This window comes from Vidua chalybeata, chromosome 9, assembly GCF_026979565.1.
Source record: "Vidua chalybeata isolate OUT-0048 chromosome 9, bVidCha1 merged haplotype, whole genome shotgun sequence".
Lineage (NCBI taxonomy): Eukaryota > Metazoa > Chordata > Aves > Passeriformes > Viduidae > Vidua > Vidua chalybeata.
Window position 1 is genome coordinate 9,936,746 of NC_071538.1, and position 27,972 is coordinate 9,964,717.

At 43.2% G+C, this 27,972-nt stretch overlaps 1 protein-coding gene across 1 annotated transcript in view; it reads left to right on the forward strand.

Moving 5' to 3' along the window:
* The first annotated feature begins 1,028 nt into the window (after window positions 1-1,028).
* Window positions 1,029-27,972, forward strand: part of LRP8 (LDL receptor related protein 8) — a 171,621-nt gene continuing 144,677 nt past the window's right edge. Inside the window, exons 1-2 of the mRNA XM_053950707.1 lie at window positions 1,029-1,102; window positions 1,974-2,093. Of these exons, the coding sequence (XP_053806682.1) occupies window positions 1,033-1,102; window positions 1,974-2,093 (190 nt within the window). The 5' untranslated portion in view covers window positions 1,029-1,032. The remainder of the gene's footprint in view (window positions 1,103-1,973; window positions 2,094-27,972) is intronic.

The following is a 27,972-nucleotide window of genomic DNA, read 5'->3' on the forward strand; positions in this document are numbered from 1 at the left end:
ACTAATGACTTGCAAAATTTTTGTTAAAGACACAGGTACACTTTGAAATGGCAGCCCAGTTCTTAAGTCAATGGTATTTCAGGCTTTGAAACGGAAAAGCTTTGTTACATTGCTTTATGTAAAATTAGTGCTCAATTTAATTTTTTTTAATGACACTCCACATATAATCATGTTAATTCTGTTGTGATGATAGATTCAAGTTACTCTTGAAAAGTATTTTCTCATAATACGATTACTGGAATACTGTTAATCCTGACTGTATGAAAAAGGTTGCGATGTTAATTAAAGACAGTGAACTGCTTTCTCATCTGCACCGTGCAAATGGAGTGATAAATCAGGCCCCCGATAGCTTGGAAACCATTTGTTATTACTGATCAGACCGCATGTGCTTAGGCAGTAGAAAGGGTAAGCAGTCCCTACGAAGAGAGGTGCCCACCTTTAGCATATTTGGTCCTTGTTTCACTAATTTTAATACAATTAAGTGGAGATGACCACATCAGTACGGTCATAATGAAACTCCTCAGTGGGAGATCTGAAGTAATGAGGAGAGCACACAGTTTGTGACTCGAGGCCATTTAAAGGAGCCCGCGTGTTTAATTGGCTTAATAAAATTAAGATCATGAATGAGGCTGTCACTGTAACAGGGCCCACCGAGGGAGGATCAGGACCTGAAGGCCTGACCCAGCAGGGCCCAGGCCCGCCTATCGCAGCGAGAGCTCCAGGGTGACCAGCCCGGCCTGGCGGCGCGCGGCCGTGCCATCTGCGGGGCTTCCTTTTGGTGGCCGCGGGCTGCCGGGGGAGGCGTCCCGCAGGTGTCCCTCCGGCGCTCCTCCGGGAGGCGGGATGCCGGCAGCGGCCGCGCTCTCCGGGGCCGAGCCGAGCGGGGCCCGCCCAGCGGGGCGCGTCACGGCGGCGGCGCGGCGGGGCGGGGGCGGCGCCGGCCGCAGTCGGCACGGGGCGGGCAGCGAGCGGCGCGCCGGCTGCGCGCACCCCGCACACGCCGCGCTGCCACCGAGGGAGGGAGCGAGCACCATGTGCCGGCCAGCGCTCGCCCGGCTGCTGCTCCTCCAGCTGCTGCTGCTCAAGCTGCACCTCGGCAAAGGTGGGTCCGGCGCGGTACGGCCGCTCTCCCTCAGCGCCGGGGTCCCCCGGCCTCAGCGCTGCCGGGGAGGGAACGAGCGTCGTGCCGGCACTGGCACCCGGGATGTGTGGCCGCGGATGGCCGCTCGCCCCGGTGCCCTCCGCGGGGCTTGGGACCTGCGGAGGGCCGGGCACGCTCGGGGGTTGCGACCTGCCGGGGCCGGGCACGCTCTTCAGCGGGCGAATGCAGCCCGAGAGCTTGGTGACAGGAGCTGCCACCTTTAATCCCTTTCAGAGGGGATTTGTGCCTCATCAGAGCAGCGCGGCACCGAGTCTGCAAAGCAGATTTGCTCCCTTCTCCCCCCCCCCCTCAACTTTAGTTGGGTCAGGTCCCTTTTCCCGGGACGGCGCCGGTGCCTTTTCGGCCCCGCGTCCCCAGGTGTCGGTGCGTTTTGCCCCGGCAACGGATGCGCAGGAGGTCCCAGCATCACTGCGCTTTATAATTTTTCTTTGTCTGTTGTGTTTCGGGTTTAACCGTCTTCTATTCCCAGGCTCCTTTTCCCTCCGCCTTTAAAACAATGCGGGGAAGCACGGGAATGGCCCCTTTTATCCCTGCACAAAGCAGCTTCGGGATCGTCGCCGTGCTCCCGCGGAGGCGCATCTCCCTCAGCCCCGCACCGAGCCGCTGTGCCCTGGCGAGCCCGGTCTCGGCCCCGCACCGAGCCGCTGTGCCCTGGCGAGCCCAGCCGCAGCCCCCACTCGGCCGGCGGCGGCTCCCGGCGCCTTGCCCGGGTTGTCCGCGGCCGGGCCGGGCCGGGCGGCCCCGGGATGCCCCCGCCGCCCGGCCGTGGGAGCGCGCCCCACTGACCCAGGCGCGGCCCCGTGTCTCGCAGGCGCCGTCAAGGAGTGCGAGGAGAACCAGTTCCAGTGCCGGAACGAGCGGTGCATCCCCGCCATCTGGAAATGCGACGAGGACGACGACTGCTCGGATAACAGTGACGAGGCGGATTGCCGTGAGTATCCGTGCCCCGCACGGGGCGGGGGTGCCGGGAAGGGCGCGCTTCCCAGCTGCGCTGCGCCTCTTTTTTATGAATGAATGAAGTCGCGCCGTCTCCGGCCGCGGCGCCGATTGGCTGCCGGGAGCAGCAGATCCGTGACGCGGCGCCGCGGGGCAGCGGCTCCTCGCTGCCGGCTCGCCCGGCCCGGCCGGGACGGGACACCCGGAGCGCCTGCGGCAGCGCGAGTCCGGCGGCTGCCGTCCCCTGGCAGCTCCCTGCCCTCCCTCTGTCAGTCCCCTCGCCTCCAGCAACGTCTCTGCGCAGGGCTCCAAAAAGGAACAGCGCAGTTTGTGTCCTCGGGGCAGTTGGGAGAGATGTTAAAACCCCGGAAGAGCCTGTGCTTAGGGCGAGTGACAGGTGCTCATGTGAAATGTTGCTTACTCATAATCATCCTACAAGATGTGGGGTGGGTGCGGATCTTGTGTTTAAATATGTTTGCAGTCAGGGTGACAAGGCAGATAAACAAGTAGCACTGCTTGGCTTGGCAGTATCAGCCATGTAACACTAATTACTTCATAGTGTAAGGGAAGAGAGAGCAAGATCTATACTTCCAATCCTGAGAAAATGGCACTCGTTCCTTCTCCTGTGGTGTGGCCCTGGTGCGTATCAGTGGAAACTCATAAACTCTGGGTACTTTGTAGGGTTGTGCTGTTGCAACTTGGCTGTTACTTTGCTTACAGCTTCTGATAGCCTGGGAGAATTTGTCTCAGCCATGGAGTGTAAGAAGTATCTGTAAAAGAAATTACAGAGCCTAAATCTTGAAGAGAACTGTCTGTAATTTGGAGTTTAAAATTGCAAATATTGTAGCAAGTACCACATCTCTTGAATTATCTCTGTAGAATAATAGGCACTGAATGTGCATTCAGTGAGTGAATGCTTCAAAGCTCACAGACCCAGTGAATACATCAGGAAAAGAAAGGTCACTGGTTATGTGTTTATCCATATGTGATTTCCCTGTTAACATTTTCACCTGTAAGTCTGTGTCAGGTGATACTCAGAGTGAAGTCTATGTAGATTAGTTTAAGGAGAGCAGGCATTCCCAAACCCTTAAATTATAAGAAGACATTCCCTGTGAACACACCATAATATTTCTTTCTGGTTGTTCTTTCTGGTTATTCAGGGGTCTTGACTGGTTTTATGTGTGACTTCTTTTTTATGCTCTGAAGAGTTAGCAGCATTAATTGAGATATAGAAATGGCTTTTGCAGGAATTATAATGGCACTATTAGAGGCAACTTAGATGTGGAATGTTTCAAATTGCAGAAAACTCGGGGAAGCTGGGGGTGACTGAGAATTACCATGGACTCTTGTGTATCCATAATTGGGAAAGTTTTCTCAGAAGTGTCTCTGTTTCCCAAGAGAGACACTAATCTGTGGAAGCACTGGGAATCTCTGAGAAGGTATATAGTGGTGTTCTTGAAGCCTTCTATTTAAAACCTCTGTGCACTGTGGTACAAAGGCTCACTGAGCTGCAGGTGACCTGTGGGCAGTGCTTTTGGAGCTGCTTTTTGGAGAGGTTGGGATTGTGGTTGGAGGAGCATCTTGAAAGGATTCTGGACCCTGCACTCAACACTGAAGAGTAGGTTTGTGTCCTGAGCTCTTGCCCTGCATGAGTGAGGGCTTCAGTATCTGGGCTGCTTTTTTATTTTCTTCTTTTCCTTATGATCAGCCCTCTGAGCATTGTGTCAGGAGCGAGAGCGTATAGAACAACATGCTGTTGAACATCAGCTCAGTGTGGATTGTGCTGTATTAGAATGCTTATTGCATCTGATTTAGGTTTATTTCAGAGTGGTTTTATAGTTGTTGGGTTTGGGGGTGGTAAAATATGTTCTTCACTTTAATCTGAATTTGGCATTTATTATTGATTGGGAATCAGACTACAGAAATTGCTCATGGACTGTTAATTTAGTTCATATATAGAGAGACTTTGCAGTTGCTTCATCAAGCAGGCTGAAAGACAAAAATTACATTTGTCATGCACGTTTTTCTCACTTAAATTGTTCTGAACACTGTTTTATTTTGAAAGTGCATACTGCTTTTTCAGCATATGGAATGTTTGGAGTTCTACTCACTGGGTGAAAAAATACGTTCCATGTTTTCGCTTCTAGATACCGCCTCTGTTATCACTGCTGTAATAAACAGATATGTATTTAAAAACTATTCTATGAACATATGCAATAGAAGAAACTATTCTGGAAAACTCAGCATGCCAGAGTGGTGATGGAGAAGGAAATGAATATGCAGGTAGCCTGCTGGCAGTGAGTACTGATAAGGACCCTGATAACCTTTGTAATTACTTGATGATTCTTTTTCCTAGAGCTGATAATATATTTGTAATAGCTCATTGCTGCTTGTGTATATTCTCCCTTTGTGAAGAGACAGGATGATCTTTATCTATGTGAAGAATTGGTTTGTGAAACCAATTCCTTGTGGTAGACGGTCTAATACACTGGGAAATTTTGTAACCAAGAGTATCTTAAATAGTTGGAAAGAGGTGATTTTTTTTTTTTTGGCAGGACTCTATGGGCTTCCTACTAGAAATCATCTTTGCACAACACTGAATTTTTATTTGTTTGTTTCTGTTTATGTCCCCTTTGTGTTCTGTCTCATGTCTGTCCCCGTTTCTCGCCATCGTTTGTGCCCCCATGATTTGCTGGCATAATGTTTTGGATTCTAAGGAGAATGTTTCAGTAATCAAAGTGTATTGCATCCTTGGCATTTGCTTTCCACTGAGTAATCCTTTTCTGTTGTGGCTGGTAGTTCAACTTATCTATCATAGGACTGATGTGTGAGTTAATATAGCAAACATTGGACCTGAAGGCAGCACTAGTTTTTAAGGTGTATTAAGTTTATCCAGGACAGGGTTTCTGAGCTAGCAAAAGAAGGGTAGCCAAGGAGGCTGCCAGGAAGGGAGGAGATGGTGCTCGTTTTTGTGTAGGCACATGACTTGTGAAGTGTTAACAAGAGAGAAGGAGGAGACACTAATTTGTGTGCATTGTAGAAATATATAAAAATAAAGCAGTAAACAGATTGCCTAAATATGAAGATGCCTTTTTGCTGTCATGTTTTCAGAAGTTATATCATTTTGAGGAAAGGAAAATAAAAAGGGAGTAGTTATGTTCCTTAAAATGTATCTGTGGAAAGGAAACTAAACTCCAGAGTGAAAAACAGTGGAAGTTACATTGTTTAGATTGCTGGGGAAATCAAGTTGTAAACCCTGGAATTAGAAATCTTGGATACCTATTGCAGAGTTTAAACCTGTCCTAAAACTGTTTGTTCTGCTCTATACAAAAGGATTTGCTTGCACTCAGTCCAGTCGGTGTAGGCCTGGAAAAATAAAATCCCTGTCACACGTTAGAGCTGGCAATGCCACAATCTGCACTAAACATGGTCCATACGATGAGGACAGGGCCCCAGGGCAGTTCTGAACATGATTTCTGTAGATGCATTTTAGTCCTTCCCTGTGATACGTTTTCCTCTTCGGGAACACTGGAAAGACTCTTACAAGCTTATTTCAGACAATGCTTGCAGATGCACAGTCACTGAGACATTTTTCGTAATTGTACAGCAGCAGCATTATAAAAAAGCTACTTTTATAGTGGGAAAAATGTCCATTTTCTGAGGCACAGTATTTTAGCAAAAACATTCTTTGCTGAGGTACTCAAAATGTGGGATACTGACTTTTTTTCTGTGTCTCCTTCAGGAAAGGTGGAGGCTGCAAAGCCCGGTCAGACTAGGGATGTGTGTGCTGTGTGTCCAGGGTGCTGCTGCTGTCTGACACGTCACCCAGAAGGGAAAATCCTAGAATGCTGTTCTGAAGAGGGAGTGGCTCTTGGAGGCTTTCCCCCCAGCTTTACAAGTTTATTCCTGCTTGCCACTGTAGCCAACAGAAAACAAGGAAGACCTTGCAAACAGCTGCCAGACGCAATATATTTGATGCAAAATAGGAGCTCTCACTTTGATAGCTGTTTGATTTTATTTTTATGATGTAAGTATGATTTATCTTAACCCAGATGTGAGTGTGTGTGAAAGAGACTGGAGGACCTCTGCTTAAATGTTTCACTGTTGAATAAACACTAAATGTGGCAAAGAGTATAGTTGCAAAAAGCAATCAGTAGCTTAACCGGTTTCCTAGAATTAAGCAGAAGCTGAAGGATCATTTCAGCTTTGTAATACCTGCCTGCAGGGGGACACAGCCAAATGCAGAATTACTATTTCTTGTTTAAAGCTCCATTTTCCACCTTAGCACTGGTATCCTTTCTGTAGTGTTGCTTGCTGGTGAGGACTGCTCATAGGGATATTTTATAGACAGGGCTGAGGCTGCCTCAGGTATGAGATGCAGTCTGAAGGGAGTTATTGTTTCAAAAACTGTTCCCATGTGTCCAGAATGCAGGGTTAAACATGTGGCATCAGCAAACCTCCCCTACCTCAGCCCTTGCCTGCCTGGTGGCTGTGTAGCTGAGACAATTTTCTTTGCAACTGGCAGGAAGGAGGACTCCTGTTCTTCCACTGGCTTTGTACAGAGAGTCTGCTGAGTTTGACTCCTGCTGCCTGCGTGGAAGCTCAGGAGGCAGCCTCATGGTCTCTATGCTTTTCAGTTTAGGTTTCACTAGAGCTGGAATTTGGGAGTAAAAACATATCAAAAAGCCTATTTGAAAACTGAATTCTGGATCCTGTGCAGAGTTAAGTGTGGTTTGGGTGGCTTTGAAGTGCAGGAGTGTAATGGTGTGCCAGGCTTGCAGATTTTGGGGAGTGACCAAGTGACACAGTGATTGCTGCCTGCCCCCCTGGAGATCCTGTGCACATCACCACACAGTTTTAGGGTTCCTTGACTTATGCACGGTCATATCCTCTTGATTGTGTCAGTGACATTTTAACTGTGTTGTGTGGCCAGCTTGCATGCTTATCCCAAAACTGGAAGCTCTAGGAAGACTGGTGTTGACAGGCAGGACTTGCTTGCTTTTCTGTGTGGCTGCTGCCTGCTTGTCCTGGTCTGCACTGGACTCATGTCCAGCTTAGGCTCAAACCAATTTACTGACTTGTGTTCCACAGTGAATGTTTTTATTCATTTATCTTAATTTTTCATTATATTCTTGTTGTCTACTCTGAAAAAACTAACCTGCATGTTTTTGGTGGCCGGATTATCTTCCCTGTTAGTGCAACCTGCTACAACATTTATGTAGAAAGTCACATGCCCTTCTCCATTTCCCTATTTCCTGCCACATTTTATTGAGCAGTTTTATTTATGCAATTTTATTTATGACGCTGTCTAGATGCAGATTGCTTTCCAGAAGGTGGTGATTTTCTATCACTCCTGCTCATGGTCTAGGAAAGAAAGAGAGAACTGAGACAGGACCACTGAAAAGGCAGAAGAGAGAACTGGAGTATGTGGGAGAGCCACGGGGGACATTATGGTTACGGAGGGAAGTGAACTTGGTTTTATGCAGTGCTGCTGCTCTACAGCAAGAAGGCACAAGAGTTGCTCTAGCTACAATTACAGGAATGAGCTGTGGGCTGAAAAGCTTTCCTGAGGTCAAGGAGAATGGGAAGAGTGAATATAATGATTAAGTTCAAGAAGGAATTTATGAAAGTGCAGTTAAAACCAACATGACTTGGTTTGTTTATCAGAGAGGTCAGAGCTGTCATTTCAGATGATAGAAGCATATTCTACATTTTGAGCCAAGGTAGGTAAACTTTATCCAGAGCATTTTAATGTATAAAGATAAAGAAGCTGTGGCTGCCCCATCCCTGGCAGTGTTCAAGGCCAGGCTGTCTGGGACTCTGAGCAGCCTGGTCTAAGGAAAAGTGTCCCTGCCCATGGCAGGGGGTTTGGAACTAATGGTCTTTAGAGTTCCTTCCAACCCAAACCATTCTGTGATTCCATGAAAAGTCAATGCAGACCAGTTCTCTGGTGTGTGCAGTGTTCTAGACCCAGGCTTAGCAGAGGTTAGAAATGTGATTTCTGACTGATTGATGTTAAGAGTGGAAGATACTTAGGATCATTTAATATTAATGAAAATGTTCAGAAGCTTATTCAAATTGCAATTATGAGACCAGAGAAACCAAGTGTAATGTGTTGGTGAACACATTTATTTGATACACCTACACTTAGAGATTGCCAGTGCTAGAAATAATAAGTTTTCTTGATTCCATTGTCCACCTAAAGGACCATTAAACACTCTGTTACACCTGAAAATGTCTAACCATTATTGATTCCCTCAGCTGTTTCTAATACAGCAGACACCCAGCTTTTGTTTCTGCTGGCCTTTTCAATACCATCAGCTTTTTGAATTCACTGACAAATCTACCATGTCTTTGGTGTGCCTCAGAGACTGATGATGTGTTACAGATGCATTTGTGGTAGAATTGATTTGGCATGAAGTTCTTCTGGTCCTTTTACTGTGTCCTTTTCTTCTCTACAGCTTTCCCATTTTCTTGTAGCTTTTCCCTGGTAATTTCAAAGATGTTCCCAAGGCATGCTGTTACTCGGTTCTGCTTTTCTGTGTCTGCCTTTTAAAATGCTGTAAGATGTCCATTGTTCTTTCTTTTTTTTCCTTTGCCCAGGAATACAAATCAGTAAGTTGTGTTTGGGTGGTGGAGATGAAGATTTGGGCTGCTGCTTGTTGTCTTGTGCAGTAGCATGTCCCTGGAAGAAAAGGAGTCTGCCTGCTCTGGTGTGCTCTGCTCCCAGGGCAGACAGCTGCTTCCATCCAAAGGGAAATCCTCACTTTTTTATGGTGCATGTGCAGGAAGTGTTGGAGAAGCTGAGTGTAGTTTTTCTAACTCTCTATTTTCCATTAAAATTATTAATATTTAGATACCCACAAGGGAGGGTAAAAGGCCCTGTAATAAAATTAAATGCAGATTTTCTACTCTGTGAAAAATTCTGTCTGAAATGCAAGTGATAAAATCCTGATTAGACTTTAGAAGTTGTAAGCTAGTTGAAAAATAAAACTAAACCCTTGCACACCGAAATATTTTCAAAAGCCAGATTTTAACGTGCAAGAAGCCAGAAAATTTTAAATCAGGGTTGTGAGCTCTGTCACTGATGGTCTCTCAGGGTGAGACATCCTGTTTCTTGCCATAGTAATGATGCCCTGGTAGACTGTGCTTCTGTTCCTGGCAAGGCCCGTGACTTTTCTTCCCAGAGCTGTGGCAGATCTGGCAGCCCTGTGCCTTTTTCCTCATGAAGAGGTGAATAAATGGTGTTAGAGCTCTTCTGCTCCAGAGTGACTCAGCTGTGCAAGGGTCAGCAGCCAAGCCAAGAAAACAGAAATGAGGCCTCCTACCTACCAGTCCAGTGCTCAGTACCCACAACTGCTCCTTGCAGAGGTACCTGTTGGACAAGTGGAAGGGTTTCAGTTTTTCCTCCAGGTTTCCTGGTTATTTTCAGCCTAAGCTAAGGCCTGGCAGTCAGTCTAACCTTACACTTAATGCCAAGAGCAAGTGTTAGAAACTAGGAGAGAACAGGATTTATAGCTGGCTTGGAGCAAGGCTTACAAGCCTTTGGGCTGCAGCCACGTAAAGTGAGTTTTATTGCCAATTTTTTTTCTTAGATGTTCTGTTTCTCATACTTCAATATTATTTAATGCATTATTAATATTTATTAAATGCTTGAGAGCATGTGTGGCACTGTACCAGGACCAGAGCAGTGAGGGACTCAGTTTCCATGGCAGCAGGAGCACAGTCCTGTACTTGCAGAACCAGAAGGGCTCTTTTTGGCAACTAATCTCTGTGCTGTTGTGATTACTTTTTAAAGATAGATATATTATTTAAAATCTAATTCATTAGTGTTGCAGAATTTTGTCCACCCTGAGTGAGAATTTTGCCTGCTGTAAGTTTCTTTATCTTTTTCTTGAGTTCTAGCTTTGTTTCTGTATCTTCTGTGGGTGTCATTTCTTTTACTTGCAAAGTAGTGAAAGCGGTGAAAGATTGTGTTTAAAATTCATAGTAATAGGTGCAAATCTTGTCTTTATTTTGGTTAAATTTGAAATGTCACATTGGTGAAGACTTCTTTTCCTTTACATGTAGCATATAGCATAGATTTATCAATTAAAATAATTGTTGAAGAAACTGGTGTGTACAACTGACAATAAACTCTTTACATAGTAAAGAGTTATTAGATTTGCAGAGCACACCTCATTTAGATAACTGCTCCAGTTCCAGGTTTTAACTTTGTATTTTATTTTAATTGGCCTTGTTCTATACTTTTTTTCATTCTGCCTTCCTTGATATGTAATGTGTGGTATGATGTACACTGAGGTGATACTTTGCTTCATTTCAAGGGGTGAATTAAACTTTTTGTTTGATCCCAAGTCTCTGTCCTGCTGTGCATCACCCAGTTGAGGTTTTCTATCTGTCTTTGCTTTCCATGTATGAAGTTAATGTGATTCATTTCTTTGGTGGCTTTTTTCTGTTTTTGTTGATCTAGGTGAGTAAGGTTGTAGGTATCTTTCCAAATGTGTTGCATGAGTCTCCTACGATAGATACCAGCTGCTTGGCTTGCTGTTTGAGCAATGATTGTATATCAGTAAACATTGCTAGATTTACTGGATGTGTTCCATCCAGATATGATGCACTCTGTGAGATCCAGGGAGTAGTTAAGACCATAAAAATCAGCTCCAGCAGGAGTAGTGAATATGCTTGCACTGAGAATAAGAATTTTGGATGTAAACTTACAACTGTTCCTGTAGACTTTTCATCCTGAGTCATATTTGATCTATAGAGCTACTTATAAACAGAGAAATGGCCCAGTTTCTTTGATAGCAAATGTCAGTGCTGACTGATATAGGCCAAGAAATACACCTCCTGCCTCTGTAACTCAGAGCTCCTATTCTTGTTTGTGTGGTTGTGTTATGCTCATTACACATTTGTCATCCCATGGCTGCTTAGCAGTTCAGCTTTCTATTAATCTTCCCATAAAAGTGGGCTAAATATTAGGGATATGAAAATCGATGCTTGGGAAGTTGCCCTCTGCCCAAGGCTGTAGAGTGATTTAGCAACTCATTGTGGACATTAGTGACTCATGAAGAAAGCCCCCAGTTTCTTTTTTTCAGGTCCATTATCACGTTGTTTTACACAGATAATCGTGTTCCTTGGATTAAATGGCTGCTCAAGGATTTAGCCTTTACTTTTGTCATATACAGTTTGTAAAATATTCAGGAAAAACCCCAGTGTTGAGACAACTCACTTTTTCAAAATTTTAGTGTTGGCCAAGTGCAAGAAATGCTCCAAATGTCTCACTTCTTGTATTTAGTATTGGACACAGAAAATACAGGTGTTTGAGGAGGAGCATAATATTTTTGTGTTCCAAAATGAAACACAAATTTTGTGTTTTGTTTTTGTACATTCCAACATATCCTGAAGCATAGCCTGTGTACAGACAGACATCACTGCAGCCATTTCTTCATCTGGCCAAAAGTGCCTGTTGTGAGACTGCACACCACAGACTTGTAGTTTGCTAGAGAGGCTCTTCCCGTTCTAAATTCCATTCAAGCCTCCTTCACCTCCTGCCCACACCGTGCTGTTATCTGAGTGTGAACTACTGAACCTGTGTACCCATTCCTCCATAAATTATTAGTAACGTATCATTTTCTGAAAGGAACAAAGATAACTGAGGGAGCTTAATTTTTTATTGTTTATTTTACAACTCTTTTCCTTCTTCCTTTCTCGTGTAAAACAGCAAAGATACAGTTTAGATTGTGCAACTCTGAAGTTTGCACAAGCTGGGCTCGGTACCTGATTTAGGAGGGGTAACCCTATATGGGAACTGCTCTTTGGCAGGTGGTAAATAAGGAGTTTCAAAGGGAACCTCTGGACCAATCTCTGCCAGGATCACATTGATGTGTTGAAATTTACTTCAAACTCTTTGCTGGATGATTTCTGTCCTTCCTTTTCACAAGAGCTCTTTTAACACAGAAATCTGTCCTATTTTTTAATAAATTAATGTGTTATGTGTATTTGCCCAAGGTGCCAGTGCCTGTTGATCCCTGAAGTTAAATTAGGATTAAGGAGCTGCATTGACAGGTGTTGAAAAGAATCATATCTGTCCAGTTCTTGACTGCAGGGTCTCTAATTGTGGCCTGGCACTTCAAAGAGAGTGAGTGTAGAGCAGGGGAGAAATCCTGGGGCACCCTTTTCTAGAGGGAAATGATAAATAATGTACTTAATTTTTCTCCATGGTTGTGGGCAAGCACATGCCTGAGCAATATGGAACCTTTCCCAGGCTTGCACACAGTGTCTTATTGCCTTTCTCTTCTTCCAGTCTTTCCCCATGAGTTTGGCCATTAATTCTCATGGCTGTGTTTCACAAAGTGCCCATCCTCAACAGCAATGCACAAAGCCTTTGTTAACACCTTCCCTCGCTCAGGCTTCGCAGGGGACTCTGCAAAGCTTAGCTGAGAGCAGCAGGCATTTCTTCACATTCGATTATGCACGCAACCTCGTCAGTATTGCAAGCCTTTATTTGTGCTAATGCTCGTGGAAAGGATTAATAATTCCTGCACAAATGCTGTACTTCAGCTGGCAAGAAGCTGCTAAGTTCACTTTGCCCAGATCTAATTACTTAATTTACAGTATTTTTACACTTTGGGACTGAAATGCAGGTTGAGGCTGCCAGGGTGACAAGTGTTAGAGATTCCAGAGCTGATGTGGAGTTCCACACCTGCCTCCTGTTGATTCCAGTTCAGGGCTGTTGGGCACTGTGAGGTGCACTGGTAAGCAGTGCCCCGAGAGATGTGTGTTCACAGAGCAAAAGCCATGCCTGTCCCTGAACAGTTTTGATCCTCCAGCTTTCAAGGTCAGGACTGAGATATTCAGCACCATGGGAAATGCTGCATTTCTGCAGCAAGAGTCAGGGTTGTGCTGGGGATTACGGCTTAGGGGCTCTTGCCCTGGCAGCTTCATCCCTGCCTGCTCAGCGCATTGGAGGAGTGTTTCAAGAAAACCTGAAACAAAAATATCCTTTTAGAAGACTGCTTTCTTTCCTTTTCCAAGCAGGCTGGATAGCTGTCAGTGAGTTGTCCACAATAATAAGGGTTGAGCAGTGACCGTTGTTGCTTACTGGTTCCTTTTCTGAGCTATGTTGTGCAGGCTTCATCATCATATCACAGGGTTAATTTTAGAATGCAAAAAAGATGCTTCTCTGACAGTGAAAACCACCGAGGGGGAGGAAGGCAGCCAAGTACAGGACCTAATTACCCCCTTCCTACAAAAGTGTTTTTTTCTTCCTGTGGGGGAGTGTGAGTTTGAATGTGGCATTAGAAACATATTCAGCAAGGGGTTTAGGGCAGAATCTTGCTGTGTTGTTTTTGAAAAGGGTTCTCTCCCTGCTACTTGTTTCTACTGAAATCATGTGGGATTAGGTTTTCTGAGAGGAATAAACAAACCTGGTGAGATCTAGAACAACAAACTGGAATTCCCTTAATTTAATTTATGGCTGTTTTTTGTGACTGTAGTACACCTGAGAGTGTATCACCTTTTCTGGAGATGGCTGGGGGTGAATTTCCTGTAGATGAAGCGTTTTGGTGCATCAGCTTGACCTTTTGCATAGAAAAAGGGCATGTGTAAATGTCACTTTTCTACAGTAATCAGTTGGGATTATCTGCCATTGTGTTGGGTTTTTTCCTCTGCTTTTATAATAGCAGAGATTTTTACAGCACTTTGGAGATTTCACTGTCTTATGCTGGATAAATTCTCGTCAGTAGATGGGAAGGAGATGATTCATACCTATTAGGACTCTGTGTGTGAGAGAGTTATATTTCTTATGATATGAAGTGGATATGAAGTCGAATATATCCTATATTTCTTAGGATATGAAGTGGAAGATGGAGGATCTCATTTCACTCATACTGTTAGAATCCAAAATGTTAAATGATGAGTGTCTTGGGATTTGGGGAAGATATTTGCTGCGTGTTCCGTTCTAATTAATTGCAATGTTTCTTGGGGGTTCCTTATTACTTTAATCTGTGGACAGCACCATTCTCTGATGGTGAAAGCTGAAGAGAGAAAACATCTTGTCTATGTGAGGGCTCAGCCTGATCTTGCTGCTGCAAAAATCTCTGAGGAAATGCTGATTGGTTATTTTAGATTGCTGACAAAACTTGGCCCTGTAGCTTCAGAGCACAGACCTGACCCCTCTCCCTGCTGGTGTAGTTCTGTTGAGATTGATGTCTCTTAGCTGGAAAAGCTGCTGTGGGCCCAGAAGGGCTGAAAGGAGATGGATTTGTGTGGTCCACAGGGTCCTGCCGAGAGAAGAGCCCTGGCTGGCTTTGCTGAGCACAGGGCTATGCCCACATAGCTGAGCTGGCCAGGGCTTCTCCACAGGGCCACCCTCACCAGCCAGGCAGAGCTCACCTCAGGTACATTTTATCTCCTGAGGTGAGCCTGTGAAATAATGGTGAGGGGAACAGTGTTGGCATGGGAATATGCTGGATAAAACATGAGTTTGAAGTGATATTTCAAGGGATCTTTGTTCCTTCATAGTTACAGTCACAACTGACAATAAGAAAGCTTTGCAAACTCAAAAATCAATGGCTTCAGGCCTGTGGTGTTCACAAACTGTTTTCTGCAGCAGTTTTCACCAGGGTATTACCCTGTCTTTCTTTTAGCCTCCAGAAGTGCATAGAGCATCATTGTGGAGCTGCAATACAAGTTCTGGCCTTGGACCACTGTTTTGTTCCAAGTGAGGATTAACTGCTCTCTAATTCTGTTTTAGGGGTGAAAGTACAGCTTCATTCCATTCCTGATTTCATGCATCCCCCAGCTACAATGTTGTGTGAGGACTTGCCACTGGCAAGCCATGAAAATAGAAACCATCCGTATTTTATTGACCATTCAGTCTGTCTCCAGTACTACTTTTGCTTGTGTTTCCCAGTGTCCTGCTGAAGGAGTGATCAATTGCAGGCATATTTTAGTCTGTGATACCCCTAGTTTTATAATGATCTTTCTTTCAGTTTGGATGGTATAAAATTACTCTCTTAGGCTGCTTAGTCTGCATTTGCAGCTCTGCTCTTTGGTAGAAGGGGCCAAGCTTGCTCCAGTGGATGGTTGGCTAAAGCAAGTTCTTCCTGGGCTAAACTTCAGGTGTCTCTTCTTTCTGGAGCAGAAATACCCAGAGCTCTCAGTGTGGTACAGGTTCAGTGTGTAGGTCTGAACTTTCACACAGGAATTCTAGAAGTGCAGGTGATCACAAGGTTAACATGATATTTAAATTTTATCGAGAATCTGCTTGTGGCAGGAAAATCCTCACAGTGGCTTTGACTTTGCCAGTGCCTCTGGTGCTCGCCCTGCCCTGAACAGCACAGCAACTAAAATTTCTCCAGGCTTGGCTCATAGTTTGCAGTGTTATCTGTCACAGCAGGAATAGACCCAAGGAATATGAGTGGTGTTCCTCAGTCCCACAAAATGGAACTACTGCCTGGGTTGAGTATTCCCGATTAAAGCTCCTTGCCCTGCCTGATAATATTGTATCCATGGCTGAAGGTAGCTTGGAAAGTCTCAATATTATTGTTTTAGTCCACTTGCTTATGAAAAAACTTGATGTTCATGTTCTGGTTTAGATATCGTGCAATATATTCAACTGACAAAAAAAGCAAAGCAAGAAAACTCCAACCCTGAGCCATTTGGAGAGGTGGTTTTTCCTGCTAAGCTGCAGGCTATTAGATTGCACAGCGGAACTCTTGGTGAGTTCAAAGTGAGTTTATTGTTGCTCTGTGGGTATTTCGTGAGTCAGTGTAAACCGCTTTAATTCTGTTACGTCAGTAATGCAACTTTCATCCTGCTTTTTCAGTATCCTTTCTCAGGTGACATTAACAGGATTTGCCTGTAATATATAGGTACTAAACACTTCCAGTGTATTTGTAATATAATAGGTACTTCCTGTAATATATAAGTACTATAACACTTCCAGATTCTTTTGTTTGACTGCAAAAAATGGGCAGGAAGAATTGTCAAATGTGAGTAGACACTCTCCATCTCTATCACTGCTGTGCACTTGTTTAGAAGTATATGAACTTGATGGAGCTTTGCTTCAATGAGCTTTTGCCAGGTTGGCCTTTTGTTCCAACAGCATTATGTCTGACTAATTACAGTCAAATAAACTGCCTTGGAGTTTTCCAGCATGCTGTCTCTCCTCTAGATGAAGAGCAGGTAATCGTGACTCAGTCCTGCCAAAGCTATTCTATTACAAAGAATTTCTAGGCAGGTGGCTGTAGAGTAAATCTGTACTGCTCTTGCAAATATCTTTGCTCATAAAGGCCATTCCAGTGAAAGTTTTCAGGGGGAACAGGCAGGCAAGGGCCAGGCCTGCTGGAGGGTCATTTGGGTGCTTTGGACAGTTCTGTCCTCAGGTCTCCACTGGAAAAGTGCCTCCCTGTGCAGAGAGCTTGTAGTGTCAGCCTGTGTGATTGGAGTCTTCATGTTTGCATTGATTTATTATTGCTATTTTCCATGGAATTGCCTGCATGCAGGAAACTCCTGCTGTCAATGCAGAGACATGGAGGGTGCAACTGCATGTCAGGAAGGTGCTTCATTGCTGCAATAAGTAGAAATAGGAAAGTAAAAATGCCTACTCTACCTGTCTGATTGTTAGTGGGGCAGATAGACCCCAAAAGTAATACCAAGGTTATTCTGTAAATGCCCTATTTTTAAAAATGAAAACGAGAAGTCTCATTATAACCATTGAGCATATGCATTGAGAGCAGGGTACCTAGCTGTATTAAACTGTGCCTGATCAGGCAGGAGCAGGGACTTGGTATAAAATCCCTTTCTAAGTGTTCATTGACAGCCTCCTTCAGCTCTCATTTTCCCAATTTTCCCACTTGTGAGATGGGGAAGTGGTTTGTCTTTATTTTTGTAGAATAGTGCAGTCAATAAATGGTCAAAAGAGTGGAACAGGAGCTTGGTATTGCTGTTTAGTTAAATGTGTGTGCTTGCAAACAAAATCAGCAAGTTGGCATTTGGTCAAGAGAAGCAGCTTTCAAGTTTAGAGGGATGGAGTTCTGAATCCAGTAAGAATATTGAATGCAACCCAGATGGCATCCTGGAGGGAAGTTCTGTGGCATCAATTAGCTTGTAGGTGACCATGCTTCCAGCCAACTGTGAGTTACTTGGCAGCTTGCCACTTGACTGCTAGTGAAAATTCAAGAGCAATGAGATGAATTAAAGTTCCTCAGAGACAAAGAGAAAGATGTCTTCACTTGAGAAAATAGATTTGTGAATACTATTTCTTAAGTGATTTAAGCCACATATCTCGCTTGTATAAGTTTCTTTGCTGACTTTGTGTATGTAAACCCATTTAAAACTTCTCTCAAATTTCACATGTAATTTGTTCTGAAGAAGGAATCTGCAAATAAAAGGGCCACCAGTAGCTGGACCAGTGCCCACCAGTGCCCTTGTAGCTATTAGAAGGTGAGCTTAATTTAACATTTCCCTCTGGAAGTGATGTTCTTAACTAGATTTTAGGACTTCTATATTTCTGCTAAGGCTAAATGAAGTTGTTGCACTCTGGACTCAAAAAGGGCTGCCAAATCGTGAAGAGCTGGCTGCATTGTAATAGATTCTATTAGCACAGTTTCAGATCATCCCACTGAGGACTGAGTCTAAGGAGCAGTAAGAATAAACACTCATATGGGACAGATGTGATTTATCTGATATTAGAACGAGCTGGGACCAGTTTTTGTTGATTTTGAGTTTGTTCATCACTAACAGAAATACTTCTGCATGGCTTTTCCTTTTTTAAAAAAAGTTAATTTTAAAGGGACTTGAAATTATCTGTGTGTCTGAAGTGCCAACATTTCAGATGTCTTTTTGCATCTGTGCAGTGAGAGATAATTAGGTTTGTAGAGCAGATGTTGTGGAAGCCTGCACTGCAGTATGCCTGCCTGTTTTTGGCCACAAAGATTTACTCCTGGGTGTGCTTGCTTTCTTTTTATGTAGGAGAATGGTAAATTCCCATTCTGTATGCAGTAAGAACTTCAAGATCTCATACCAGATTTAAGCAGTAAATGCTTCACTAAGAGGTTTAGAAATGAGTGGTATTACTCTCAAGAATTTATTTCGGCTGCTTAGTACTGAGGTTTTACTCTGCACTGAAATGTTGTGGGTTTTTCAAAAAGAGCAGAAGTGTTTGCAAGGAAGTACTGATTCTTCACTATGTTCTTCTGAGAAATAACAACTTTTTTAAAAAAAAGTCCCCATGGAAAACAGAACGATACCATTATCTCAGAATTGCATTCTGTTGTGTACAACCTTGTGCTGTGCTGCTTGCCAAAGGCAGAAAAAGGATTTTATAAATAGCCAGATAGGAGCAAGGCTATGAACTGTAAGTATGGATGTATGCTAAGAGTGACCTAGGATTGGCTTTATACAGTACAAACTGTTTTTCATGGCACTTTCTGGTCTGGAGATGTGGTTTTGCTTTGTTTTATCACATCGCACAAGGTTGTGTGCTTCTCCCAGTGTAGCTGTTAATGAAAAAAACAATGTTTTGATTTTGAAAGCATTACATGTAAAAAGCTATTAAGTGGAGGTTGCCTTTTTTATCAAAAAGTTACATCTGAGTTTTTAATGAACTGACAATATTATATGCAGAGGTGCTTTCTTCCCTCATCGTGCCATCAGGTGTGCCTCTTTATCACAGACAAGGGCTTAGGGAGCTGATCTTCTGCCATTCAAAGGCCACCCATTTGCTTTCATTCTGGGGGATGTCAAGGCTCTTTCAAGAATGACTTTGCTGGGTCATTCCTCCTGGCTTTACTCCTATACAGCACACGGGTTTGTTTTTACAACTTCAGAAAGATGTGGTACCAGAAACAACAACAGCTTCAAGGAAGAGACCCAGCACTAAAAAAGAAAAGCTTTCAAAGCTTCGCAGGAGTGTGTGTATGTGGAAAAATACTCCATGCTCAAAGCAATACAGTGGGAGTTGTATTGGAGTGTGCTTTCAACTGAGCATCAGAAATGGGCATGAGTTTCATATTTCTGTCTTACTGATGGTCAGTTCGTTCAGTTATGGTCCACTTCAGAGCAAGCTCATCTTCAGTTTGAAGTTACTAGAAGTGTCAGGGGTTTCCTCGATCTGGTTCTTGCTTTCCTAGTGACTACTGAAGGAAGAAGCATGGGCAAGCACTCCCAGGCATTTTACCTGGGAAAAGGAAAGCCAAAGCATAAAGTTATTTTTAGATCTGATTTTTTAAAATGCCTGCTGAAAAAGCTTTCTCTCTCTGCTTTGCATAAGAATGAACCTGGCAATCAGATCCTTATATAAATAAATTCTGAAGCTCACTCAATCAATATTTTGTTCCTCTTTTGGCTCATGTAGAATAAAATCACAGAAGAGCTAGTTAGTTTTCACAATTAATGCTGATCTTGCAACAACAGTCACGATTTTAAGAGTCACCTGATGTCCTTACAAAGTCCTGGTAAAAGAATTTTCTGCAGAGGTTGCATTGTCATGGCAATTTTCTGCTCTGAGGATTTTATTTTTCATATCACTTTTGTCAGAATCACGTTTGAGAGCTGCACGTTTCTCCTCTTTAAATGTCGCAATAATTTGGAAGTTATCCTGACAAGTGAGTCATCTAAGTGACTTTCCTCTCATCTTCCATACAGGGTGAATTCTCCTTGTGCTTGCTGCACAGGAACATTCAATTCCTTCCTCTCATTTAGTGGTTTCTGCAGTTCTCTCTCAGGGGCTGTGAGAGAAGAGAGAAGCAAATAAATATGGCAGAGGGTTGCTATGAATATACAATTTCTGTTTCTGGCAAAGCTCAAAGTCTGGTTCAGTTTTCACTTGATCTTTCCAAAGAATCCCTCCAAAAGGTTCTATTATCTTGTCAGAGCTGTGCTCCAAGGATACTGGATGAACTTTCGCAAACCAAAGCACTCCAGACCTTCCCACATGCAACAGCAGCTCTGCAAGGAGGAGTGGGAGCAGTGCCCTGTTCCTCCTGTGGGCAACAGCAGGGTGAACTTGCAAGGGGCACTGTAGTATTTTAGTACCTGCTGGGACAGTTTATTTTCTTTTGATGTCTGCGGCAGAAAAGTCTCACAAAGCTGTAAAGGACTTAAAATTTGAAAACTCAGCTGCTGATCATCAGCACCAATAGCTGAACTTTGAATCCAGTGCAGCCAAATGTGTCTGAGGCTAACACATGTTTTGTATTGGGACATTTCCAGATAGAAGATCATTAATCTTCAGAGTAGAATATATTTTGATTTAATTTTCGGGCCCTCTAGAGTGTCTCTTGTGGTGCTGTGTTATTGGTCAGTATAAAAAGTCCAATTTAATACTGAGTAAGAATTTGAACTTCTGTGACTTTCACATTTCAAAGTCAGCTCTGCTCTCCTCTGGGATCATCTGATGTGGGTTTATGCAGGAGCTGGGAGGACATTAGTTTTTCCATTTACATGTGACAATTGCTCATGCTCCTCTTCTCTCCTCCAAGGTTTTTGGCATGGTACTGCATTCCTATCAAGTCATTGCTCTTGGGCTCATGACTTTCCTAATCTCATGGGACATTTTAAATTTGGTCTTTCATCATGGTGGGTACTACTTGGTGGTTTTGTTGAATATCTGATCTGAGTTTCTTTAAAATGCTTTTCATATTTTGTAGGAATTACATAAGGAAGACTCTTACCCTCTGGTCTAGTGGTGACTCAGCAGCTGCCTGGAATTCAGGTCAAGTGGCCCAGGGTGATTGGTGCTGGTAGTCCCAGGTACAGGGACCAGAAAAGATAACGTGTGGCCTGGAGAAGGACATCTGTTCTCTGCTCAGTTCCTATATTTAGGGTCATCTGGCCATCTTTGCCTCTAGGTCTGCAAACAGAGCAGTGACAGAATCTCCCCTGCAGACCTGTTTTGGCAGCACCAAAAACAGAGGAGAAATGTGGTTTGTTTTTCTTTGCCTTTGAAATCCTCCTGCAGAAAGGGAGCAGGACATGGGGCAGAGCTTATGAAAGAAAAAGCCGTTGGGCGAGTTCAGCCTCTGACCACTTCCCTCCCACACAGGAGTGACACTTTTTGGTGACTACTTCCACTGACTAGAGATTAAACAGTATTTTAAGTGCAAAGTATTTCATAGGCAGTTATCAAACCAGAGCTATCCAGCTATACTTTTTTGGGTGTTTGATGAAGTCTTCAATAGGATCTCCATCTTTCCAGTCCAAGTCCTCACAGTAAGGTTTCAGGACTTATAACTTCTTTCTCTTCCATTTGACTTTAGTATTACACAAACTTTTGGTCTGGTGCCTCATCTAATTACCTACCATTTAGTACTCTTCTGAGATGAGTACCTGAAAAGCACAACCAATCCATGACACTAATGCCACTAATTGCAACTAATGAGTGTGTTTAAAAGCATTCTCACAAGCAAATCCAGACCCAGCTTAACAGTGATTCAGGTTTATGCTTGAAGCTGTAGATACTCTGATTGGGCTGTCAGTGCATGTCTGACCACCACCAAACAAGATCTGTGCACAGAATTTGCTTTCCTTCAGTGAGGATGCTAATTCAGAGCTCTCTCACACAAGCTGTCATCTGAATCTATTAATAAAATCCCTATAAAGATGATAATCTTTGAGACCTACACTTCATTTTCCAACTTGATTGAAATTAATCAGCTGGTTTGATTAGTAGATATTAACAAGAGGTCTAACAGAAAAGCAGTGTGATCATGTAATCATCAGGACTTTAAGATTCCAGACTACAAAAAGACTTGACTAAACTGGAGTTCCTCCTCTGTCTCTGCCAGGAGCAGGGGTAAGTTACAAATACCTGACAGTGCTGAGTTCTGCTGTGAACAGAGATCACTGGATCCTGGCTCCATGTGAATGCCATACAGGAAAAGTACTTCCAAAATACAAGACCTATCAATGCTCACAGCTCCAGAATAGTGAAAAGTTGAACCTTTAATGGTGCATTTGGCTGTACTCTTTCAGTTTAAAATCATTACTCCTTGTCCTACCACTACAGGCCCTGATGAAAAGTCTCTCTACATCTTTCTTATACATTGAAAGGCTGCAATGAGGTCTCCTGCAGGAGCCTTCTCTTCTCCAGGAATCTGAAGGATGAGTCTGTGTCTCCTGCAGTGAAAGGACCCTTGGATTCTGTGATACAAGATGAGTTAGGAGTAGCTATTCAGCAAGAAAAAAGGGAGAAAAATGGATGGGAGAATTCCAGTGGGCAAATTCCAGAGGACACAAAGCAGTAAGAATGTACAAATCCAGTCTGCTCGTGGAACAGAAATTCCAGTTGTATTTGGATCTGAGAGGGAGGCCCTAGCAGATAAAGGCTGTGAGCCCTGATTTGGTTTGGAGCAAAGGCTGGCTGGAGAGCAGTGTTTGGAAGCTTGGGGCTGTGCCTGCCTGCTGCCAGGCTCTGTCTAAGGGGCTGCTCACTCTGTGCTGGGGGATTTTCTGGTGTCTGTCAGTGCTGAGAAGTGCTCATTAGAGGAGATGGTGCTGGTGTCAGACGTCCACATGCAGGGTTGTCACAGTCTGGTTATTCTGCAAAGATTAGTTCTTTTATTGACTTCTTGCTGAAGATTGGCATGCGTTTCCTGAGGAAAATCTGGACATCCTGCCCTAAAAATAGCTGAAGACAACTGGCTTCTGAGGAGTTTGCAGTCAGTCTGTGGCCTTAGAGGAAACAAATCTGTTCGTGAGCTTCTGGTGAGCCTATCCAATATGTGACTCTGTCCAGTCTTTTACATGTTCTCTTAGCCCAAAGCTTTGACTTGTTCACCAAATCACCCCAAGTGCAACCTCTCTCCAATTTAGATAGGATTTAGGAGGCCAGTGTATGACTGTAGGCTATGGCTGCTCCAGGTACAGTGCCACAGTGGGATTTAGGATCTGCAACCCATAGGAGCCCGTGGCTTGGTCTGAGCTGTCAGGCAGTCAAAGCTCTGCTGGACTGGGCTGTGTTCACAAAATTGTGATGTGTCCATGTAATCAATGAGAAAAATCAACAGGAGCCAGCGTGTGTACACAAGTGGACAGGATTGATGGCTGTGTAACTCACTGGCCTGGGACAGGTCTGCATACCAGGGAAGGGAATAAGCAGCAGTATGGACAGTGAGATGTGGAGGTGTGAATCATTTGCAATGTCTTTGTCTACTGACTTTTGGGAAAAGTTTGACTCCAATCAAATAGGTATGGTTGTGATGTGATGGCAGAGCTGTCAGTGAATTGAGGTGAGGTATCTGTGCTTCACTGCTTCTCAGAAATTGGTCTGTCCTTGGCTTCAGCTGCATTTTTATGTGACATTGGACAAATGGCTTAACCTCTCTGGGCATCGTTGCTTAAAATGAAAATGTAAATATTTTCACCAACCTTTGTGAGCTATCACTGGATTAATGGATAAAAATTGCTGCATGAAGGGTGAGCATCATGTATGATGCATTTCATCTTGTTTGCTCGCAGCTGGGCTACCTTGAAGTGTCACAACTGCCAGAAGTGTGCAGGGGGACCTACCATGTTTGCCTGGGCCAGGATACCTCCAAAACTATCTTCACCTATAAATTCTTCAGATTGGTTTAAAAACATATTTTAAATAGAGTTTATTTAGTGTTTGTAGTGCAGAACTTCACTTTCTCTAATGGACTGTGTGAGCTCCATGCTTTCAAAAATTGCTTAGGAAGATGACAGCATAGACACTGACAACCATGGTCTCCAGGAACCAACCTGGGTAGGCAGAGGAAAAGGAAATAAATTGTGGTACTTCCACATAAGACATCTTCTGTTTTATTTGTTTCATTTCTTGGATCTTTAGCCTCCTATTTTTAAGCAAGATATTCCCGTGCATTGTCATTTTAATTACAATATTTAAAATGACAGTAAGTGTAGTATCTTAACTGTTTTTACTGAGAAAAAGAGTCTGGTAACAAAAAGTGACATCTTTCTCAATGCCTAGAATTAGCAGTCCACACTGAACCTTGTCCACTGGACTGGCTTGTCTCTGAGGGTGCTTTTCTGTTTGGGAATCATCATCCAATCCTCCAGTTTACAGCTGTGCTTCTTCCATCCCTGAGCTGGTGTTCAGCCCTTGGATAGCTCTGGAAGTGGTGAGTTTTGCTGCCAGGTTGTTGCATGTCTGTGGATTTTGTACTGCAGTGGTTGTTAGCTGTGCTCTTCAGACACATCCTCCTGTATCAGGCATTCAGTGTTCCAGAGGGATTTGGAAATCCTGCAGCTTTGTTCTTAGGGACAGTTACACTGGAGAGACAAAGCCATGGAAATAAAGGGCCAGTGGGAGAGCACAAACTGGGGCAGCACATGTGGAAAATCTGGCTTGTCCAGTGCCACTTGGTGATTGTGTTGGACAGGGCGTCCTGGTGTTTGGCACTCTACAAATACAGCAGAGACCTGGCTCTGCAATTTTAATTCTCTGCTAGATGCTGACAGCTGGGAGGAAGCACAAAGACAGTCTCTTCAATAAGGGCAGAACAAATGTCTGTTGAGTGTCAGTCCATCTCCTTGTCTGTGTGATCTTTGCTATTTCTTCTTCAGGTCTCCTGGATGTATTGGTAGAATCCTGTTTTCTTTCTCACTGCTGGAAAAACTTCATGTGGCAAATGTGGTGTAACTCAAACTGCGATTGGCAATGACTGAGATTGTATCTCAAAACCTTGCTGGAGTTTGTTCAGGACTCAGAGAAGAACAACGGGGAAGGGTTGGGGCAGGAAAGACTCAGTAGCCAGCAGTGTCATCACAAACCCCTGGCACCGAGCTGGGAGGAGGATGTTGGGGTGTTCATTCTGATTCCTTAATCCACAAAAGCTGTCTGCTTTTGTTGGTAGGCTTCCCTGTTATCCCACAATCCCTTCAGACACTTGAATTTGTCTGCATTTCTGCCTACATGGTGGGGGTGTTGGGAGGCTTCTTGTTTCAGAGGCACTTGTGGTCTTTGAATGCAACTTTTTACCCTAATGTGACAAAAAGGAGGCACAAGGCCAGAAATAGCATGCTGTGCTGTTTATTGCTTGATTTATTTGTGACCGTGTCTGTCACACAGATGCCAATATGTTTTATCTTCATTTACAATAGCCCAAAATGTTTCACCTGGACTGACACTGGTCCTAGACCAGACAGGGAGGTTCCATAGGGAGGTTTTTCTTAGCATGTAGCTTGTTGCTGTGATTTTTTTTTTTTAACCCCTGCTTCTCTCTCTGACCTTAAGTTCACTTGTAAAGCTGTGCATGTTTTCCGTGCACAGTTTGGATAATTAAAAATAGCTGCTTGCGGCGCTTGGCTTCTGTGCAGTCTTTTATCAATAGTGCCTCTGAGAATACCTTGTGTTTGGATGAGTGGTTTTAAATAGAGTGGTGAGAACTGCAGGGAAGACAAACCAAACAGGCCTCTTCCGCAGCGATCCTTTTTTACTTTGTAATGCCTAGAAATAATTTTTAAACTGAAAATAAGACATACTGGTATTTTCAATTTAATGAGTTTTTGTAAATCTTATTTTCTAATAATTATTAATTTTTCTTACTGGTGGAAGAGTTCACAGGTCTGACATGGGGGCCCATCCTCATTATTCCATTCTGTTATTGTTCTCAAGAATCAGATTTGTTACTTGGTGTGCAACAGGCCAGTAATTACACACTTGAGAGACATTGATTATTTATTTCAGAGCTGCATAAACCTGGGTGCTCAGTGGTATTCCACAAATCAAGCACACCAACTATCAAAACTTTTACTATTTATACACTTCAGCAAACAAAGGAATTAGTGTTCATTGGCTACAAGTGACATAGTTCTTATTAATTAATATTCTATTTTCTATTGGTTAATAATTCTCTCGCTTCTCATGCTAATTAGGCCGCATGCTCAGTCCCTCTCCTTTTGAGTCAGTGGGTTTCTTGGGTCAGTGGTCATGCTCTGCCCCTGCCAAAATTATTTTTTACCCAGTTGGAGCTGATTTCAGCACAACTGCTGGCTGAGTTGGCTTTATTAGTTTCCCCTTATCTCAGGAGTTCTGCAAAACGCCCTTGTGGCCCATAAATTCTTCATTTTTCGTGTTCAGTCTCAGTGGTACCTCGTTCTCCCCAGCCTTTGTTAACCTCTGTGTTTGTCTGAGATAACTGAAACATGTCCAGCCCTAAACCTTATCAAGGCAATTCTACCAACAAGTAATTTGTGTTTCTAACACCTTGACATCACTTAGAGCTTGTTAGCTGCTCTAGGTTTCACAGTTAAATCTCCCTTCTTGATTAGGCTTGAAAGTATACAAAGATCAACATTAAGGAAAAAGCCTTTTTAAAGAAAATTTTACATATTCCACATTTTCAACATTGGGAAGAACCCAGTATGGTGAGCTGAAGAGGATGGTGCCAGAAGCTACATAGGAAATCATCAGTGAAAGTTGCTACATAATCTCATTCAGTGCTTATCTTGGGCTCTGAAACTGAAGACATTTTTTATTATAACCCATTAAACTACATTATAACCCATTAAAACTACAATTCCCACTTAATAAAAACCTCTGAATGTACTTACAGTCAAAATAGTTGCCTAATTTCTTTTCTCTCTTTCTGCAGAAACCTCCTTCCTCCCACCCCAAATCTTGGAGATGTTTTCTACTGGAGGTCGATTTGATGTGTACAATCTTTCACTGATTTATTTGTGACTTTTCAGCTTCCTGGTCTGCCAGGATCTATCTCTTGTAAGACATGCAGAATTCCTAATTTCCTTTTTTTCCTGTGCCATTTACTACATCAAAATACTTTCTCTTTACCTCCTCTGTTAAACAGTTCAGACTTGCTGGAGGCAATAGGAATAGAAAGGAATTACTATTGTCTGTGGCATACTCAGACTGTGAACTTAAATTTTCAAAGCCTTTGTTTTGGTATGTTTCATGAGGGATGCATTCACTTAGAGAAGGGTGAGTAGATGTACAGGAAAAAGCTTTCTCCTCTTTACATGCAAATTTTGAGTCTTGCATGCTATTTCTCAGAAAAATCTTATGTAGGTCTCAGTATCCTATTTCTTTCTAATAAAAGAGGGGGATGCTCATCTGAACACACAGAATATAGCATGAACATTGGAATTTTTAATTTTTTTTTTTTTTTATAGACAGGAAAGCCCTCCTAATAGAAACGGAATAAACCTACACCCCTGTAGTGTTGTGTTGTTATTATGACTTGCAAATCTGCATGTGTAACCTTGTCCTGTGCAAAGCTTTCTGACTTTCTAGGAAGCTTCTGGCCTGAAGAACTGGAAATGAAAGGTGGTACTTTTCCTTTAAGCATGTCCATATATTCAGAAGTGAAGAACAGAATTGGGGGTGTGTGTGCCTTTTCTGACAGGTAATTAATGTTATATGTTAATGCAATATTGATTTTTTTTTTATCATTGACAGACTTGATGCTGTCTGAGCCATTGATATTTTGAGTCCTGGAATTATAGGTGGGCAACATGATAGGTTTGTTACTGTCCTAAGTAATTTTGGTACTGGTTTAATTTTACCTTTGGTGAATTTCCAATGCTGACTTCGTTGATTTATACACTGGGAGAGAATAATAATGTATGTGGTCTGAAGACTGTTTGTAGAATAGTTGTGAAAACATTGCTAGGAAAGCATAAAAGTGGAAAAAATTATAAAGCTATAAAGTCTTGGTGATGTTTTTTACTCCATTTTTCTTCCCTGTCCCCCATTTTGCATTCATACTGCAGAGAAGTGAAATGGGAATTGGGTTAGGGGTGACCAACTGCAGAAGTAAATCCCCAAGGAAGAAAAATTTTCTTGTGTTTGTACAAATACACAGGAGGATATGAATGCTTTCTCCAAGAGTTTGCTTCCTAGAGAAAAGCTCATTTACACACTCACTGGTGGC